At 36.5% G+C, this 17,396-nt stretch overlaps 1 protein-coding gene across 9 annotated transcripts in view; it reads right to left on the reverse strand.

Moving 5' to 3' along the window:
* Window positions 1-17,396, reverse strand: part of adgrb1a (adhesion G protein-coupled receptor B1a) — an 85,518-nt gene that overhangs the window by 7,458 nt on the left and 60,664 nt on the right. For 5 of the 9 annotated variants that reach the window (XM_052579298.1, XM_052579300.1, XM_052579297.1 and 2 more), the window contains 11 exons: window positions 16,307-16,433; window positions 11,956-12,059; window positions 9,827-9,929; window positions 9,527-9,677; window positions 9,236-9,305; window positions 8,655-8,721; window positions 7,797-7,882; window positions 3,637-3,735; window positions 770-941; window positions 588-683; window positions 461-500 (listed from right to left, as the gene is read on the reverse strand). In XM_052579298.1, coding sequence (XP_052435258.1) covers window positions 461-500; window positions 588-683; window positions 770-941; window positions 3,637-3,735; window positions 7,797-7,882; window positions 8,655-8,721; window positions 9,236-9,305; window positions 9,527-9,677; window positions 9,827-9,929; window positions 11,956-12,059; window positions 16,307-16,433 — 1,115 coding nt within the window. Of the gene's footprint in view, window positions 1-460; window positions 501-587; window positions 684-769; window positions 942-3,636; window positions 3,736-5,866; window positions 5,948-7,796; window positions 7,883-8,654; window positions 8,722-9,235; window positions 9,306-9,526; window positions 9,678-9,826; window positions 9,930-11,955; window positions 12,060-16,306; window positions 16,434-17,396 lie in introns of all 9 variants that reach the window. The other 4 variants (XM_052579304.1, XM_052579303.1, XM_052579305.1 and 1 more) reach the window with 2 other exon arrangements.

Here is a 17,396-nt window from a genome sequence, read left to right on the forward strand (position 1 = left end):
AGTCACATTATGCTTTGCACAATAATCCAGCCAAGAATTAAACTAGACCAACTAACTGAAGGAAGGCTGATTGAAGGCTTAATTTTTAGTCCTTCACACTTCAAAAAAGCAAAAAATATCACATCACAAGTCTCTATTTCCAGATGCTAGCTTGATATTTCGTCTTGACAAATAATCAGAATCCCATTTCCGATAGTTATCAGAGAAGAAAGCTGCTATCTGATAATGAAATGTCGTGAGGGACTTAATTAGGACAGGCCGGCAGATCTGAGGCATGGCAGGGGAACAGACAAGTCTATTTATCTGCATTTTGCTTCCGCCAGCTATCAGATCGTGTTCTGAATCTCCTTGAAGAAAATGCATTGTGTGGCCTGTAAAATGGCACTAGTCTTGTCTTAACCTCTCAGAGGGATGTCACAACAACTTTAAGTGACCGGAGCGTGTGTTTTGAGAGACTCACCTGATCGACAAGCTATGTCCACATCCTTTTCAAAGTCGGTCTGGAGAAAACAATGAGAACGAAAGCTTTAAACCACAATTTTGTGCTTAATGTGTAACAGAAATACAGATATTTAGTAGCAATTCACCATCAGCTGAGCATGGCCGTTCTGGAAAGATCCATTAGAGTCACCATTTCCATCCTCTTGACGGTCAACAACACGACACTTTACTGCCTCTTGTACCTAATTCATTGTAAAAAAAAAAAAAAAACCTCTAAGTATGTAATTTGCATCTATTAAAAAGTCAGATATCAGACAGGTTCTCTCACCTCTCTGCGTAGGATGCAATGCACCATAACAATAACGAAGCCCTCGAGGGAGTCAAAGACGGCAAAAAGGATCTGAAACAAGGCTGAACGGCGGTCGGTGATGGCCAGGACTGCCGACATCCAAGTGAGAGCCAGCAGTGGCAGTACAACGCACGAGCTCCAGAGCGACGCCCTACAGGACAGGAGTAGAATTACACTGAGTGACTGTACATATCACAACTGCCATTCAAAATGACAAAGAGGGCAAAATTAAAGGAAATGCCTCTCCTTTGGAGTGACTCTGGTTGATATTTAGAAATTTCTTATAAAACTAATTAATATTTATCACATATATTATTGATTTCCTGGAAGTCTGAGGAGTGTTTTACAAATTTGAATGCGGTATTGCACTAAAGAGCATTAATATATGAATACACAGATCAATATGGTGTTCAATATGAGCTACAGTTGCCCTTTTTGTTGATTATACCCTGAATAATATCAATATATCAGTGCTCAAAACATGTAGGTTCAATCACAATTCAAAACATATTTGAATAGGTGCAACAGGAAAAATAAGCCAAAAGAAGCAATAAAAAAGGAGCAATGGGCAATGAAAAAGAGGAAGACAAATGAGAGGATGAAATATGAAGGAATGTAGATATTTCAGTAGTCTTTAGAGAAGAACTCTCCCCTGATCATGGATTGTGTTAGCATGCTTGGCAAGTCCTACGTCTCACTATTCTTACTATTTTATTTCTGCCTTTTATTTTTTTTAATATTTAATTATTTATCTGCTTCTGTCTACTGAATTTGTATATTTTTAATGCACCAACAAACACACAATCTGCCAATCACACATACACACACATCAGGGATGCTCATATAAACAAAAAAGGGTGCAGTGGTTATAAAGTTGTGGGAAAATAATCACAATTCATTTAATTTTTAAATACATTGCAATAGATGTCTTTCATAAACAGATATACAGACCCTATAAAGACGTGAACCTAATAGTCTTTATGAAGTGCTCAGTCCTATAAAGCTTTCATCTGACATTCTGTACGCAAGAAACAGCTAACTGCTAATGTAGTCAACCTCATATCTCAAACACATAGTGTAATAAAACCTTATTGACCTTTAACTCTACTCATCTAATGAGATGCTTACCAATTGCTGCAATTCACCAGCAAAATAAATAAATGTATATGAATTAGTAATTTAGGTTGCATGATTTGAACCTCTCTTACTGCTTCTCGACTTCTGCCACGTACAACCCCATTCTACACATACTCACGAACATTAATAAATGGCTGGTCTTTTTTATCTCACGTTGTGGAGTTAAAAACCCAGCCAGTACCAGCAACAGGCTAATGACAGAGACCTGATAAATATAGCTCATTGCAGTCTCACAGTCAGATAAGCCATTCTTGACATAGCAGCTATTAATAGCTCTTACAAAAATGTCTCATGGCAACCATAGTTTCCACTAAAATACCACAGAGTACAAGCTACATACCGTACAGTTACTGTCACTACAGAATACTTGTTCACTACTGTCATCACAAGAGAAACAGGAAAAAAAAAAATGCAGAGATGCAAAAAAAAAAAAAAAAAAAAAAAAAAAAAAATCTGTAACATTTTATGGCTACACCATAAAAACAACTATAATATTTCAAAGTTGAAAGTAAAAGAAGTATAATTGGGGGACATTTTACACCAAGAAAATACTGTTTGAGTTTTTATAATTTATTTGTTATTAAATAGCCATATCTGAGTGAAAACTGTTTCTATATGTTTTTTTTAGTATAGTGACCAGCAAATTCACTAGTGATAGTGAATGAGTTTTAATATCTCTGATATACACTACATACAGTATACAGTATGCAATATAATCTAATTCATTTGAATTATACCAACTGAGATGTGTATAAATGTGCTGAAATTAGCATGTTTTATCTGAATATTATAAGCACTTTTTTCTTATTACTTGTATAGTACTATAGTATATTACACTATATATAATTTGAATGAGACTTTAATTTTTTTTATATAATTTTTAAAAATAATTTTGGTATGTACTATAAATGCTTATTTGTTATTATTATTTTTATTTATATTTCTATTTTGCTTTATTTTATTTTACTTTCGTTTTAGATTTGGTAATTTTAGTACTTATTTCAGGTAGTTGCCAAAGCAACAATTTAAATGTTCATTTTTCAACAAATTTTTATATTAATATTTTAAAGCCTTATTTCAATTACAGAAACACAATAGTTTTAGTTATCAATAGCAACACTGAATATTACTCAAAATGTACAAAAAAATATCTGAAAGTGCCAATGCATCTGTCAACTGCATGGCAGATTTCTCAAAATGGCTTATTTATAGGTAATAGATTATGCCTAGATTACATATTGATCTTTCACTAACTCAGTAACTTGTAGAGCATGACGCTAGCAACACAAAAACCATAGGTTTGAATCCCAGGGAATGCACAAACTGAATGCACTGCAAGTTGTTTTGGATGAAAACTAAAAGTAATTTCTTGTAACTAAAATTAGAAATTATGGTTACCATGGTAATCTCTAGCAAGGAACTGTCTGCTCAAACACGCTTGCACACTCACACAAACATACACAGCAGGGCTTCAAGATGAGCTCCCATATCGCATCTGCATGATTTAGCATTGCGACAAAATAAAAGTTCTGTCTCTGCTGATCACTTTTGACACAACAGCTAAGGAGCAATAGCAGGGTGAGGGAAATGAATGGGGGAGAGAACCAGAAAAAGACAAAGAATGGTGAGGTAAGAAATATGCAGAAAGAAAGGAAAACAGAACCGAAGGCAGAGCATCAAAGAGTTGGTAAATAATTAGCGGGACTAACATGGCGTTACTGGTAGCTGTGGTGGAAACGTCAGCCGACGAGATAACTCCGCACTTGGCACATTTGAGCGTCATATTGTACAGTGGCACTGTCATCTGACTGCAAAGTCAAATCAACACACTGAAATACACATGTATGCTGACATTTAACCAAACACACAGTCTCGCACACACAGACACATACATCTATATCCACGCAGATACACACAACTAGCGGCCACAGAATCCCCTTCCCGCTCTCACTCAGGGCAGATCTCTGTCGAGGCTTTGGGAAGAGTGCGGGAATAACAGAAAAGATGCCGTCACGATAGTTTCATATCTAAATAGGCCTGATTGATCATGCGGGACGAACAGCTAGCGAGAGAAAAAAAAAGAAACTCTATATGCAGTGCATGTATGTATAGATTACCATCATTTATTTCCACTGACAGTCCATGTACAATGCTACATGATAAGATTTTGATTCTGTCATATCAATGACATCAAAATCTTCTTTTGCATTAGTATGCCATATGGAATTTGCTTGATTTAGGCTGCGAGCAGTTTATCCGTCCCACTCTGCATCTGTCTTTGGGCCCTGGAGAGAGACATGGGAACTCGAAGAAAGCTGGCTGAAAAACATACCCACAAACATTCATGCGTGTTGACAGCCAGAGATCGTGCATTCATAGACTCAAACTAAATCACGGTCATTTTAGGAGACATTAAAGTCATCTACAGCCATAACTGTCAATATCAAACTCTGCATAGATATATGTGTGTGGCTTGTTTTGTTTTATTAAACTGCAGCACACAATCATGTGTTCAGTACAGCATACAACCATATTTGAGATTTTAAAAATATACTTCTACAGAGGATCTTGAATGCATTTTAACATTTGCTTGAAATGTGAAAAATGTGCAAAACATGCATTCCCTTTTCAGAAAAGAATAATAAAAAATAATAAGAGAACCTGCATTGTTTAACAGTCCAATTTTTTTGTTAAAATACAGTAAAATGGGTAACATGGTTAAAATATTATTACAATCTAAAGTTACTGTCTTCTGTTTTCTAATATATTTAAAAATAAAATGTATGTTATGGCAAAGCTGAATTATCATAGTGTATGTAATTCTGTTGTACACAAAATAGCCACTTGCAAAAAACAATTAAAGCCATCAATTTGGCATGGCTTCCCAAATGGATAGGAAGTTGAATCTGCTTCTGGCAGACATGTAGATTAAACCCCACATAAGAAATTCAATTCCAAGCAAAAGGCCAATGTGACCAATATATCCCCCAACTAGAGCCAGTGATATTAAAAAGCAATCAGCATTTTTTGAATTACATGCTAGTCCTCGTGGAGTTGGAGGGACTTAAAAGACAGAGCTTATGATCCTTTACCAAATATTGACTTTCTCATTTATTTTACCCTCCAGTTTTGAAAAACAGTTCATCTTTTGAATTGTCCTGCCGCAGGTAATAAAGCAATGCACAAATTCTCGATGAGAGCCACGACAATTTGTCAAAATGCCCTTTAAAACTCTTAAAAATGAAGAAAATGTCAGCATTTACAGGTGAACAGAGACTATCCAAAGTGCTACTCCTTCACTAAGCAGAATTAACAGCAGGGCTTATTAATTAGGTAAATGATGATTAGGCTGTGTTTAAGAACAAGGGCGAGGGAGAGAGGAAAAAGGAAAAAAGAATACATAAAAAAATCCTCCCTCTAAATCTAATTCACCCTTCCCATCTATCAGCACCAAACAACAGCAGCCAGCCTTGAGTTAATCGGTTTCCGCAGAGAACGCAATGCGGCTGGAAAATATTCAAGCAAACATATAGATAAGAGTTTTGGAATTGCAAAAATATTTCCCATTATTACTTACACACAAACGGAAACTCTGACTTTCAAAAAAAAAAAAAAAAAAAAAAAAAAAAAAAATTTAATCCAACCCTATCCAAAATGTCCAGACAATGAAATCCACATGCAAGCATTCTTTCACACACTACCAAACACACACACACACACACTAATTTATGGATTCACACAAGAATCAGAAAACTTAATCTGAAGCTATTCTAAATCTAAATGTGTAATCTAAAGCACATTTAACCTAACCAGCATGCTTCCATCAGAATTATACTGAAAATTGACAGTCCTAAAATCCCATTATGATGGCATCAGGCAAATTTGAGCACTAATATAAAACTGTATTGTGGGAGAGGCTAAATTAGAGGGTGGACGGACCTGCATCTCAGCCAATCAGTGTCGGGTGGGCGGGGCAGAGAGGAGAGCCCTGAGTGTGAGCGAGGGGATGCTGTGGTAACTCTGATACAATGTTTCAAAGAGCACAAAAACAAACACAGTCGATCAGAGAGATCATAGCAGAGGCAAACACAACATAGTTGAAATGAAATATTCATAATAATAATCTAAAAACACAAAGGAAAGATAAGGGCAAGGGAAAGAAAACAATCTGATGCAAAAATGATGCCAGTAAGGGCACGCGTCAGCCTGTAGGCAGTGGAGCACAGCCCAGAAAAAGAAACACAGACAGTCAATCATGAGTCATAACATGAGTAATATTCGTCTTCTCGGTAATAAATCTCAGGCCATGTTTCCGCTCTGAAGTCTGATTGGTAAGAAGGCATGTGAATCTTGGAAGATTAACAATTCCAGTGTGTAATTGATGGTACATGGCACGGAGATGGACGGCGTACGATTGTGAAACCCTTATAATGAGGTCTATAATAACAATTCTTAGTTCATACTTCAACTTCAATGACATTTAACTCGCACGACTGAAAACTTGTCAAAATCAATGGAAATAAAATAAGAAATTCGCTCAGCCTGAGTGCTATCGATCGGACGCATGAAGCTGATGTGCTATGTCAGATTTCCTTTGCCGGCTCCTTTGTGACTGCCCCTCAAATAAACATTTCACATACAGAAACATGGCACACATGGATTTAAACAGCTTTGTATCAAGATGCACAGCAACACCTAAAAATCAAGAGAAGCTGGAGAAATGATTAAGCCACATATGGCAAATCACCAACGCAAATGAAAAAAAAATGCAATGAGTGAGCAGAAATGTCATCTTGTTGTCGACGGGACCAATAACCAGTCCTTTGCGATCTCTTCCCCTCTCTTCTGGTGAAAAATGTAGTTGTTTCTACTTTTAAGCATAAACCTTGCTAATTTGGATTGCCAATTTTTCTGTAAAACTCAAGGTATAGAAGAACTTATAGTCTCTGGAAACAATCATATTAGTTTCACCTTTTAAGGATGTTAAAGGGTTAGTTCACCCGAGAATGAAAATTTGTCCATCTTCTACTCACCCTCGGAGCATCCTAGGTGTATGTGGCTTTCTTCTTTCAGAATAATCCAGTCAGAGTTTTATTAAAATTTGTCCTTGCTCTTCCAAGCCTTTTTAAATGGGTTTAAGCAGGTGTTTTTTGTCAACAGTTCAGAATATGTAAAATAAAGTTTGCGCATCTTTAATAAAACGTCCCTCACACAGCTCTGGGGTGTGAATAAAGGCCCACTGTAGCGAATCCAAGCATTTTTGTAATATTTATATATATATATATATATATATATATATATATATATATTAATATATACAGATTTCAAAAGTAGTAAACACTTTTTTCTCACTTCTGCTGACCACTGGGAACCGGAAGACATGCAAGTGGATGTAGTAGCATGGAGAGAGAACAAAACAAAACAAAAAGTGTTTATTATGTTTGAAATCTGGATATTTATCTTACATAAATGCCTGGATTCACTAAAGGGGGCCTTTATTCACCCCCCGGAGCCATGTGAGGGACGTTTTATTACAGATGCGCACACTTTATTTCACTTCTTCTGAACTGTTGACAACAAACTCTGAGCAACTCTGATTGGATTATTCTGAAAGAAGAAAGTCACATACACCTAGGGTGCTTCAAGGGTGAGTAGAATATCTAAGAATTAAACGTTTTGGGTAAACTAACCCTTTAAGGTAATATTAGTATGAATATTTTAAGAAAGTAATTTTTTTGTAGTGTTTCTAATTCATTCATGACAAAACGTGTTCTTCTGGAGAGGGGAGAGATGTTATGAAAGGTCTGGCCAATGAATCTCTTTCTAAGAGCTGGTTGCCAATGAGATGAATGAATGCTGTGAGGCGTACCCGGCCCTCTCCTTGAGTTTCATATCAGTTATGCCATCTTTAGACACCAGTTTGTTAAAAACCAGAATCCCGATAACCATGTTAACCTGGTGAAGAGAGAGGAGAAAGGTGAACACATGTACATATTAAGATCCTGCCCAGTCTCACAATAGAGAAATGGTCCTATGGTCTCCAATGTGATGTATATTTCGTCTCATTTATCTTTGGTTTTGTTCCGTTTTAAATGATGTAACAGTACTGTGTATAAAAATATATAAATGTTGTTATTCAAGCTACTTCTGCACTAGAATTGTCATAATAACTTCAGGAGTCAATTTCCAAAAAGCTATGATTTTGAATAAAATTTTTTGACACTACAGCAAATACTAATAGACAATGTACACTTGTAATTTGTAATTGTAATATTAATATACAATTTAAAAAAATGTACAGAATCATTTTGGTTAAACAGACAAAAACTGCATTACAATTAAATTTCTTATGAGACTGTATAGTAAATTCACCATTATATTGTCTGACAAAATGAAATCTGTTATTGAATAAAATAGATATCGCTGTAATCCATGTTAATATAGTCTAAATCCAGATCTTGTTGAATTAATCTTCAGTGGTGTAATGACTATTATGTCCACACTTGGCATACGCTGTGCTTAAACAGATCTACTGAAACACGTGGATATTATGAGTTATGTGGTTGTAATCTGGAACTGTCTGCATTCTCATTCATAAGAAATTGTGGTGGTTTATTTATAAAATTCTATGTTTGGGTGCAGTGATGCTAGCAACATTAAACATTGAGTTTAGAAATGAGGGACAGAAGATTTCTGTGAATAAATCAAACACGGAGAGAAATTGTACCAAGACGACAGCAGCAGCTGGTCCCACAAATGCGTACAACAATCCGCCTTCCAGAGACAGCCAGCAACTAACAAAAAACACAAAGAAAGAGGGAGTGAGAGTGAGAAAAACAGAAGGAAAAAAGGATAGAGAGACCAGAGGGAAAGAAAAATCAGCGATGGGGTTGTCAGATAATGTGGCTGTTATTAATTTGCTTAAACATTTACTTTAAAGTTTCCACTTGAAGAATGTAATGCAGAAACCGACTGGCCATTAAAAGCAATAGGAATTACTTCACATAGGCAAAAATAGATGACTGATCTATTTCATCATGATCCTACTAGGGATGCATCGATCCGATACTACTCAGTATCGGTATCGGCTCTGATACTGGCAGACCGATCCAAATCCGATATAGCGCGTATACTATTGTGTTGTTGTTAAGCCCCACTAAAGGCACAAAAACATTATAAATCACCATAACATTTTCGTGTATTATAAGTGTATCAGATCGGAATTGGCTGCTACTCAAAATGTTTGTTATCGGAACGGATCAGTTCTGAAATTTTTTTTTTATTGTTGCATCCCTAGATCACACTTACTAGTTAACAGTGCCATATCCCTTTGCCTTGGTAAATCCAACAGAAATTGCTACAACGAGAGCAGGTAAACCTATAAAAAGGGAACAGAAATAATTGGAAAGTAGTTGAGTACTTTGATTAGATTCAGTTAAACATCATCAAAGATTTTAGACTATAACACTTGGTACCACACAATGGTGCTAAAACCAAGTGAAATTTTACATCAACCACCCAGTTGGGTCATTTTTTTTTTTCAGAAGAAACAGATTATAATTGAAGATACAAGCCTAGAAGATACAAGACAAGCCTCACCCCAACCAAGACAGAGGAAACGTTTGCGTATGATGCGGTTTCTAAGACGGCCAGTCACAGCCATGTAAGACTGCCATGCCTCCGTGAGAACCCAACAGAAAGAGGACAGGAAGAAAAAGTGCAGAAATGCAGCCACAAGAGTACAAACAACCTAAGAGCAAGAAAATAGTAAGAGAGAAAGAAAGAGAATGCATCCATCCAAGGTAAGGATGGAATGCAAAAAGGTAAAAGAGGAAGATTAAGAATATTTTTTTGTTGATCACGGGTTTTATCAATTTATTTGTGTTTTTTTGGTCATACCTTGTTCCGTGTCTGAGTTTGTCCGATAAGTATGAGTGCATTGGAGGAGATGATGGACAAACAAAAGTTGATGAGGATGACAGAGCGTTCTGAGCGGATGTACCTGAAGAAAAACACACGGAAACACTGAGCCAATACATCTGAATGAAGTTTATTGCTTGCTATAATTCAGCCACCATGCCTTCAATAGATGGAAACATAAATGGAACCTGAACTGATGTATAATTTCAAGTGGCGACCAAGATGTGACACTGACTAAGTGAAAGCATCTGTAAAGATCATTGAAGCACAAGATGCAAAGGAGGAAATAGCATGGTGAAATAAAAAAAAAAGAAAAGAAAAAGAAAAAATAAATTTTTGCAAACATTCAATTATTTCACATATACTTTGTGTGAAAAAAAGGTTTATCAATGCAATAATAAGTACAAGAAAAATTTTTCATGTACTGTATATACGGACTCAAGGTTGCATTAATTGATCAAAAATAGTAAAAACAGGAATACTGGGTGACATTATTACAATTTAATGTGTGTGTTATATATATATAACACATTATATATATTATATATATATGTCATGTGTTATATGTGTTATATATATATAACACATATAACACATGACATTATATATATAATGTCATTTATTACTATGTTGGAAAGCTTAATTTTCAGCAGCCATTATTGCAGGCTTCAGTGTCACATAATCCTTCAGAAATCATTATGATATGCTTATTTGGTGCTCAAAAATATATTCATATCATTAAGTTAAAATGTTTAAAACAGTTGTGCTGTTTAATAAAGTACAAAAGATTTTATTTGAAACTGAATTTTTTTAAAGGGGTCATATGATGCTTTTTTAAAAATCATTGTTTTGTGTATTTACAGAATATGTTGAATAAAAACAAATCATTTTTCAAATACTTTACATTATTGTAGATCCGCTATGTCCTGCCTCAAATGCGTTGTTTTCTACAAAGTCCCTCCTTCCGACAAGAGCAGTCTGCTTTGATTGTAGTGCATTGTGATTGGCCGAACACTGCAAGCACTTGTCAGAAATGTAACACCCCTTTCCATAATCAATAAATGTAAAGACAGCTAATATGTCCTTAGTTTTACCATCAGTTCAAGCCCGAAAGTGGAACAAAGTCACGTGACAGACCCAGTGATGGAGCTCTTATACGTTTGCATTACACAAGCTACAGACGGTTTAAGACAGCTGACTCCACTGTGACCCTGTCTCTCTCGCTCTTTCTCTCATACACAAACATGTGTACACACACACAATGCGAGAAAATCTGCAATTAAACTGTCAATAGCAAATACTTAAACTAATAACAAAACATACTTCAAGTAGCTGATTCAGAAGCGCCAAATTATCGTAGCAAAGTCAGAATTACCTCCTAAGTTCACGAAACGGTCATCCATAAAATTGCTGTTCTGTTGTAAGTAATCGTAAAGATAAATGCATCTACTTTCGGAAGGCTTTCGGAATGAAGTGCTTTTTCTTTCACCTGAAACCATGCCTTCTTTCTATGAGTGAACATTTGGGCGGCATCACGCAAATATTTTCAAATAGTGACGTAGACATGTGGGGGCATGTTTGAATGAGCCGTTTTAGGGGGCCGTGGTAGAGTCTTAACTTTGATTAATAATATATTTTTGGTTTTGAGACTTTAGTCTTTGCAGCATCAGGGATCTTATCTATGAACAGATCTTATCTATCAGCTTGTAACACTCCAAAGTGAAAGGAAAATTTTAAATTGCATAATATGACCCCTTTAGCAAAGTAAAAGTTTTTACTGTAATTTTTTGATCAATCAGTACATTCCAGCTAAATGGAAGTTATAAATAAATAAAATATTTTTATGACAAAATATTACTGAAACTGACACTAGACAGAATGACCACTATTGTGAATGAGCCAATAGAGAAAACCTTGACCTGACTTGTTTAGAATTACATCATGTCAAACAATTTAATTGAATCTCAAACTCCAAAGCATCCCAAAGCTTTTCACACAAATACATGTCGCTGTCCATGGTGCTGAAACCCCAATTACTTCCTATCAAGTAAGTTTCTTTTACTGGTGAACAGCCAGATTATGTTTCATGAGCAGAAGATCTTGCTTACCTCCAAACAGACACATAGATGATGATGAGTAGGAGCAGGGTGAGGGACGAGACCCCGCAGCCCACGATCAGAGTCACAGATGGAAGCTGGGTTTTATCCATGTTCTGTCAACACAAGAAATAGACTCAGTTAGCGCTCACAGATGCTAACTGTGCATCAGGCTAGCCACCTGCTGTCCTTCATGTGATTCTGTGCAGAAGAGAGCTGGGGAGAGTGGGCTGCTGTCCGTGTGGCTCCGGCTAAGGAGCAAGGTGAGATGAAGGTCACTCGGTAAAGAGCTGATACTGAGGACTGAGATATCCAGAGGGCACAGCAGAGAGCTATAGTATAACAACCTATGACTGCTTCTAATGACATATAGACCACCAGAAAAGCTAAATGCCTGATGCTGTGAATTACTCATACAGTGATTGTGAACCAAAAGCCTCAAATAAAACACATCTGCAGGCTTGTGCAACCATTATCTTGGTTGCCATGGTGATGTGGTGGAGAAACAGCGGCCACTGCAGTGGTGTACGCAGCATTAACTGTATCATAGGTGTAAGTAGTGAATGCCTGTGTGTTTGTCAATAACTGCATTTCTTGCCTAAGACTTTACGCCACTATAACAAATGTCTAGAAATATTATCTGTTTAACACTGTAAATATGGTACAGCATTGTTAAGGATGTCCATGGGTGTTTCATATTCACATAGGTGTGTACGTCTCACCTTAAGTCAAAAACAGATAGACTTACACTTACACACAAAGATAATTGGTTGAGTTTATAGCCTGTCTTGTCAAGTTAATTAAATACCTCTGATTAATCTGCACTGCAGTGAGGTCCCCACTGACAATCAAGAAAGAAATGCATCCTCTGAGACTAAGTTTGTCTTCTCGTGGCCAATCAAACACTTGACTAAGCCTAAGCTGTGGAAGACAAGCTAGTACTCAGAACAACCGCTATCGAGCCAAGGGAATTATTTAGTCCATCAGCACAGACAGTGAGCCATGGCAAGTTGGAAATGGAAACTATCAAGTATCAAGTCCCGTCAATTTTGGACGGTTGATTGCAAGACAGTAGGCAAAAGGAGGCTTAGAATGTCTCAATGAAGTCAGTTTTGGAATAAATAAAATAATAATAATATATAAATGATCTAAAACAGTTAATTTAATCACCAGATGGGAAAAAGTTAACTTCAAGAATGAACAATGCAGCATAGGCTGTTTAAAAAAACAGAAAAATAATTTGCAATATACAGTACATAGGCCACAGAAAGACAAGTTTTTCTGAAAAAAAAAAAATGTATAATACAATGATACAGCCTAGGTTATTATGGACATTAATAACCATTTGGGATGAATATACTGTAATGTAATTTTATGGAAAACTTATGGAAAACACCTCTCATTCAGTCATGATTCAGCCATCTGATTTTCCTTTAAATCAGATTAATTTTCTAAAATGTTACTGAATAGTAATGATATCTGCAATGCATTTATGTGGGTTCTGTTCTGTTTACCCTAGGGGTTATCACTGCTCTCTTGCCTAGAACAGAACCATACCACAATTCTAAACTATATGCTAATAGTCAATCATCTTTGATGATAGTGGTCCTGACAGAAAGGAGTAAATAAATATAACTAAGCCACAATGTACTTGTACAATGTAAAATGAATCATTATTTAAAAAGGCTAAACAATACATTCAATAAGTACAGTACTAGGACATTGGTTTATTAATATTTTAAAACTTGCCAAACTGTATGCAAATTAATATAAATGGTAGACTTGTAAAGGCAATCCTGAATCTTTTACAGTTGACAAGCAACAAGACGATGGCCTACCTCTGAAGAATGTACTAACATGGAACATCTCAACACAGTGTGCGGTTTCTTTCTCTCGTCATCTTCACTGACCCATATTTGGGAATGATGTATTCAGAGCTTCATCCAAGTACAACTGCAGCGTAACTGTGCATTTATACAAGCTTTAGCTCATAAATATTCAGTCGGGGCAAAACCACAGCAATTTTCTCATATCAAACTGTTTATAAAGCGTAAGACAATCTGACCCATGTAGACCAGACTCTGGTTCAAAGCTGGAAACATCTATAGAAATACTGGAATGCGATTAAAATAGCTGCAGTGTACTATCTCCCTTTATTTCTTTTTTTCTCTTGCCATGTGCACTGCAGCTGACTGTACATTCAAACTCAGAATGTGGGAGGGAAATAGAGGAAGGCAAGTGTTTCTCTGGCTCTTTATCATTCTGAAGCTGTAGGACGCTAGTTGCAAGCGTAGGGGCCATTGGATAGGCCATTTTGAGGTGGCAAGTGGAGCTGCAGGAATAATTAGCAGCATAGCAGTGGGGGTCTGGAGCGAGAAAGAGACAGACAGGGAGTGGAGCCAAGGGGAGGAGCAGTCCTCCCTTTTGCTGGCAAACGGCTACACAAATAAAATCCACACAATATGCTTCCCATGAGGCATGGAACGAGCTAACTGCGACACTCCTTTATTCTGCTTCTATCTGACCAGGTAGGTCAGAGCCATCATAAGGTGAGCGATTAGCATACAGCTATAGCTCTCTGGATCACCACGAGGAGAAATGCAGATCATACGCACATATACACAAAGGAGGAAACAGATTAAAATTTGTAAAATTTAAACGGGCTATCCTAAAAACATTGCTTGAATGTACTGTAAAATCAGTCTTTATCAGCATGAACTAAATATAACCCTATTCACTTTAATGCATTTTCCTGGTTTTACTGTGAACAACCAATCAGTGCACATCATTCCAAATAAAAAAGGGATGTCTTTTTAATCTTTAATCAAAATGTAGCTCCTCTGAAATTACTTTCAGTTTCTACTGAGATAACTTAGGCCAAGAGTACAATTAAATAATGTTAAACAATAGCCAAGTAGATATTTTGGTGTAATTTAAACAAATTATGGCTCGTAAAGCCCACATTTCAAATCCAGTTAATTCAAAGACTGAAGTATCAGCACCCTACATTTTTTCCTTGAATATCCTGTTAAACCAGGAATTTCATATTAACAATAACATATACAATGGAAAACTATGGGTTTAGTTTATTTCTGTAAACTAAAAGTAAGAAATCTTTTTTTTTCCATTGCATTGCAACAAGACACAGTAAGCCAGTAAAATGTGCTGCAAAAAGCAATTCATGTTTGTTGTACACTTTTTGTACCCCATATTTGCAGCTTTGTGTGTATGTATGTAAGCCTGTATGTAATGCTGTGATCCTAACTCTGCTTTGATATGATGTCATTTTTTCACTTGGTTTCCCAAATCAAAACAGAGTCACAGTAGTGACTTCTGTTCCTGAAGCAGCCAATCTGAAACATCTCGGCAGAGCAAATTAAATAAGACATGGCCATTGTTTTGGCCAGTAGGGTGTCATGCTTCCTCTTCCTCTTTTTTTTTTTGGGGGGGGGGGTCTCTGGCTCATATCTGGGCCAAGATGCACAAAGAGAGTGTTATAGGGTGTTCTATAGCTTTAAGAACTTCCACTGCCCATGCTGTTTCCACGGCAACTGGTGAATAAACTGCTTTAGAGGCAGTTTACAGTCTAATAATAACTAATCACACTGACTGAAAATTCCATAGAAATACATGGTCCTTTCTTGCATTACACCAAACCAAATCCCACCATTTTAAATAAAGATGCTATTTTAAAGGAAGACATATAGATTTACACAAAGATAACCCCCTCTAAGGCCCAAATGCATGGATGGTGTGTCATCAAGATATATGCTTTACACTCATGGAAAGGCCAACAAATGCACTATGGACATAAAAAAATTCTAATAATAAAAAAGTGTGTATAAATATGTATGTATATATTTGTAGGTATTTGTATGTTGGTGTTTTTTTTTTAAACAAAATGCATTTCTTTACAAATAATAGATATTGTAATGTAAGCAGTTAAGACAGCTGTTTTGAACTGTTATATTATTAATCACATGCATTTTCTCTGTAAAAACATTTAATGTATGCAAATCCAAAATGAAAGCCAGCATGTTTCATGCACTGCCTTGAAGCATTAAACAAAGCTACCAAAATGTTCCTTTTTGTTACAAATATTCGTATCTACATACTCAGAACACATCAAAGAATAAAACATGTCTTAAATTGTTTGCATTAAATCTGCGGTATGGCTATGGCATGCAGTGGAGAGGAGGAGAGGGGGGAGTGAGAGATAGAGAGGGATCTGTTGATACAAAATGACAAGGACGCCTATGTCAAAAAAACAAAACAAAACGAAACATTAAATCACAATGTCACACAAACGCGTCTTTTGACTTTCTTCGGCGTTAAATGAAACAATAGAAATGGCTCGACTTACCACATCGGGATTGAGGCGTGCTAAAATGGCGAAGGTGGAGAGTCTGTCACACAAGCATTTGGTTGTGCTGGAGTCGACGGGCACGGCTCTACAGCCTCGCGCAGACCAGGAGCCCAGCAACGACGAGCTGCGGAGCGGAGACAGACAAGAGCGCGGAATGAGATCAAATCCTTGCGCGATAAAACAGCTTTTTCTCTAATCCAGCGCTCACTGAGCCCGCCGTATGAGAGCCGGAGAGCGAGAAAAGACAGATGCATGGACGATGTGATGCAGCGCACACCTCTGCTTTCTGCATGGCCAGGTTAGCTGATGTAAAAACACTTACAAAAATGTAAAAACTAATCATGTCCTGAAATAAAATAAGGTATAACTATTTAAGTTCAAACTTGTTTATAATGCATGTATTTTTTTTAATACTTTATTTATTCAATTGTTGTTTTTAAATAAATTGATATGCAGCCAGCCACACATACACAGAAGAATGCATGTCTGCAAATTCTAACCCTGGGTAAATATAACCCTGGGTTATCGTTCCTGTTTCACACTGGTCACATGTTATCCTGTTAGTAATCAATCCTGGGTAAGTTAGCCAGGTTTCGATTTTCACATTGTAGGCTACATTTGTAGATCCTTAATTTAAACCCAGCATAGTTATGAAACTAAAAACATTCATTGACAGGATGCGACTAGCACTCGCAAGTTAAAGATGTTGGCAAATAAATTCGGTGGGTGTTTTAAGTCTACTGAAGCTTAGAAAAAGAACAAACAAAATGACATTATTAACTGCAGATTAGGCCTATACATTATCATTACAGCTCAACACCATTTTCAACGTTCAACGCTGAAAAAAACCCCCCGCCAAAAAGCATGAATAATAAATGAGGGAAGCGATGACTCAAGTTTTTAATTGGTCAACAACACAAACTTAGCATCTCGAGTTTTTTCACATATCCGGGTTTCTCAGCAGAACTCGTAGTTGCATTTCCATTTGCTCAAATATCAAAAGAAAAACCCCCATGATAGTTTTTTGACAACTTTCAATCAAAAGAAAAACACTGAGAAAGACTGATAACAGCTGTCAGAAGAGAGA

Source organism: Carassius gibelio, chromosome B16, assembly GCF_023724105.1.
Source record: "Carassius gibelio isolate Cgi1373 ecotype wild population from Czech Republic chromosome B16, carGib1.2-hapl.c, whole genome shotgun sequence".
Classification (NCBI taxonomy): domain Eukaryota; kingdom Metazoa; phylum Chordata; class Actinopteri; order Cypriniformes; family Cyprinidae; genus Carassius; species Carassius gibelio.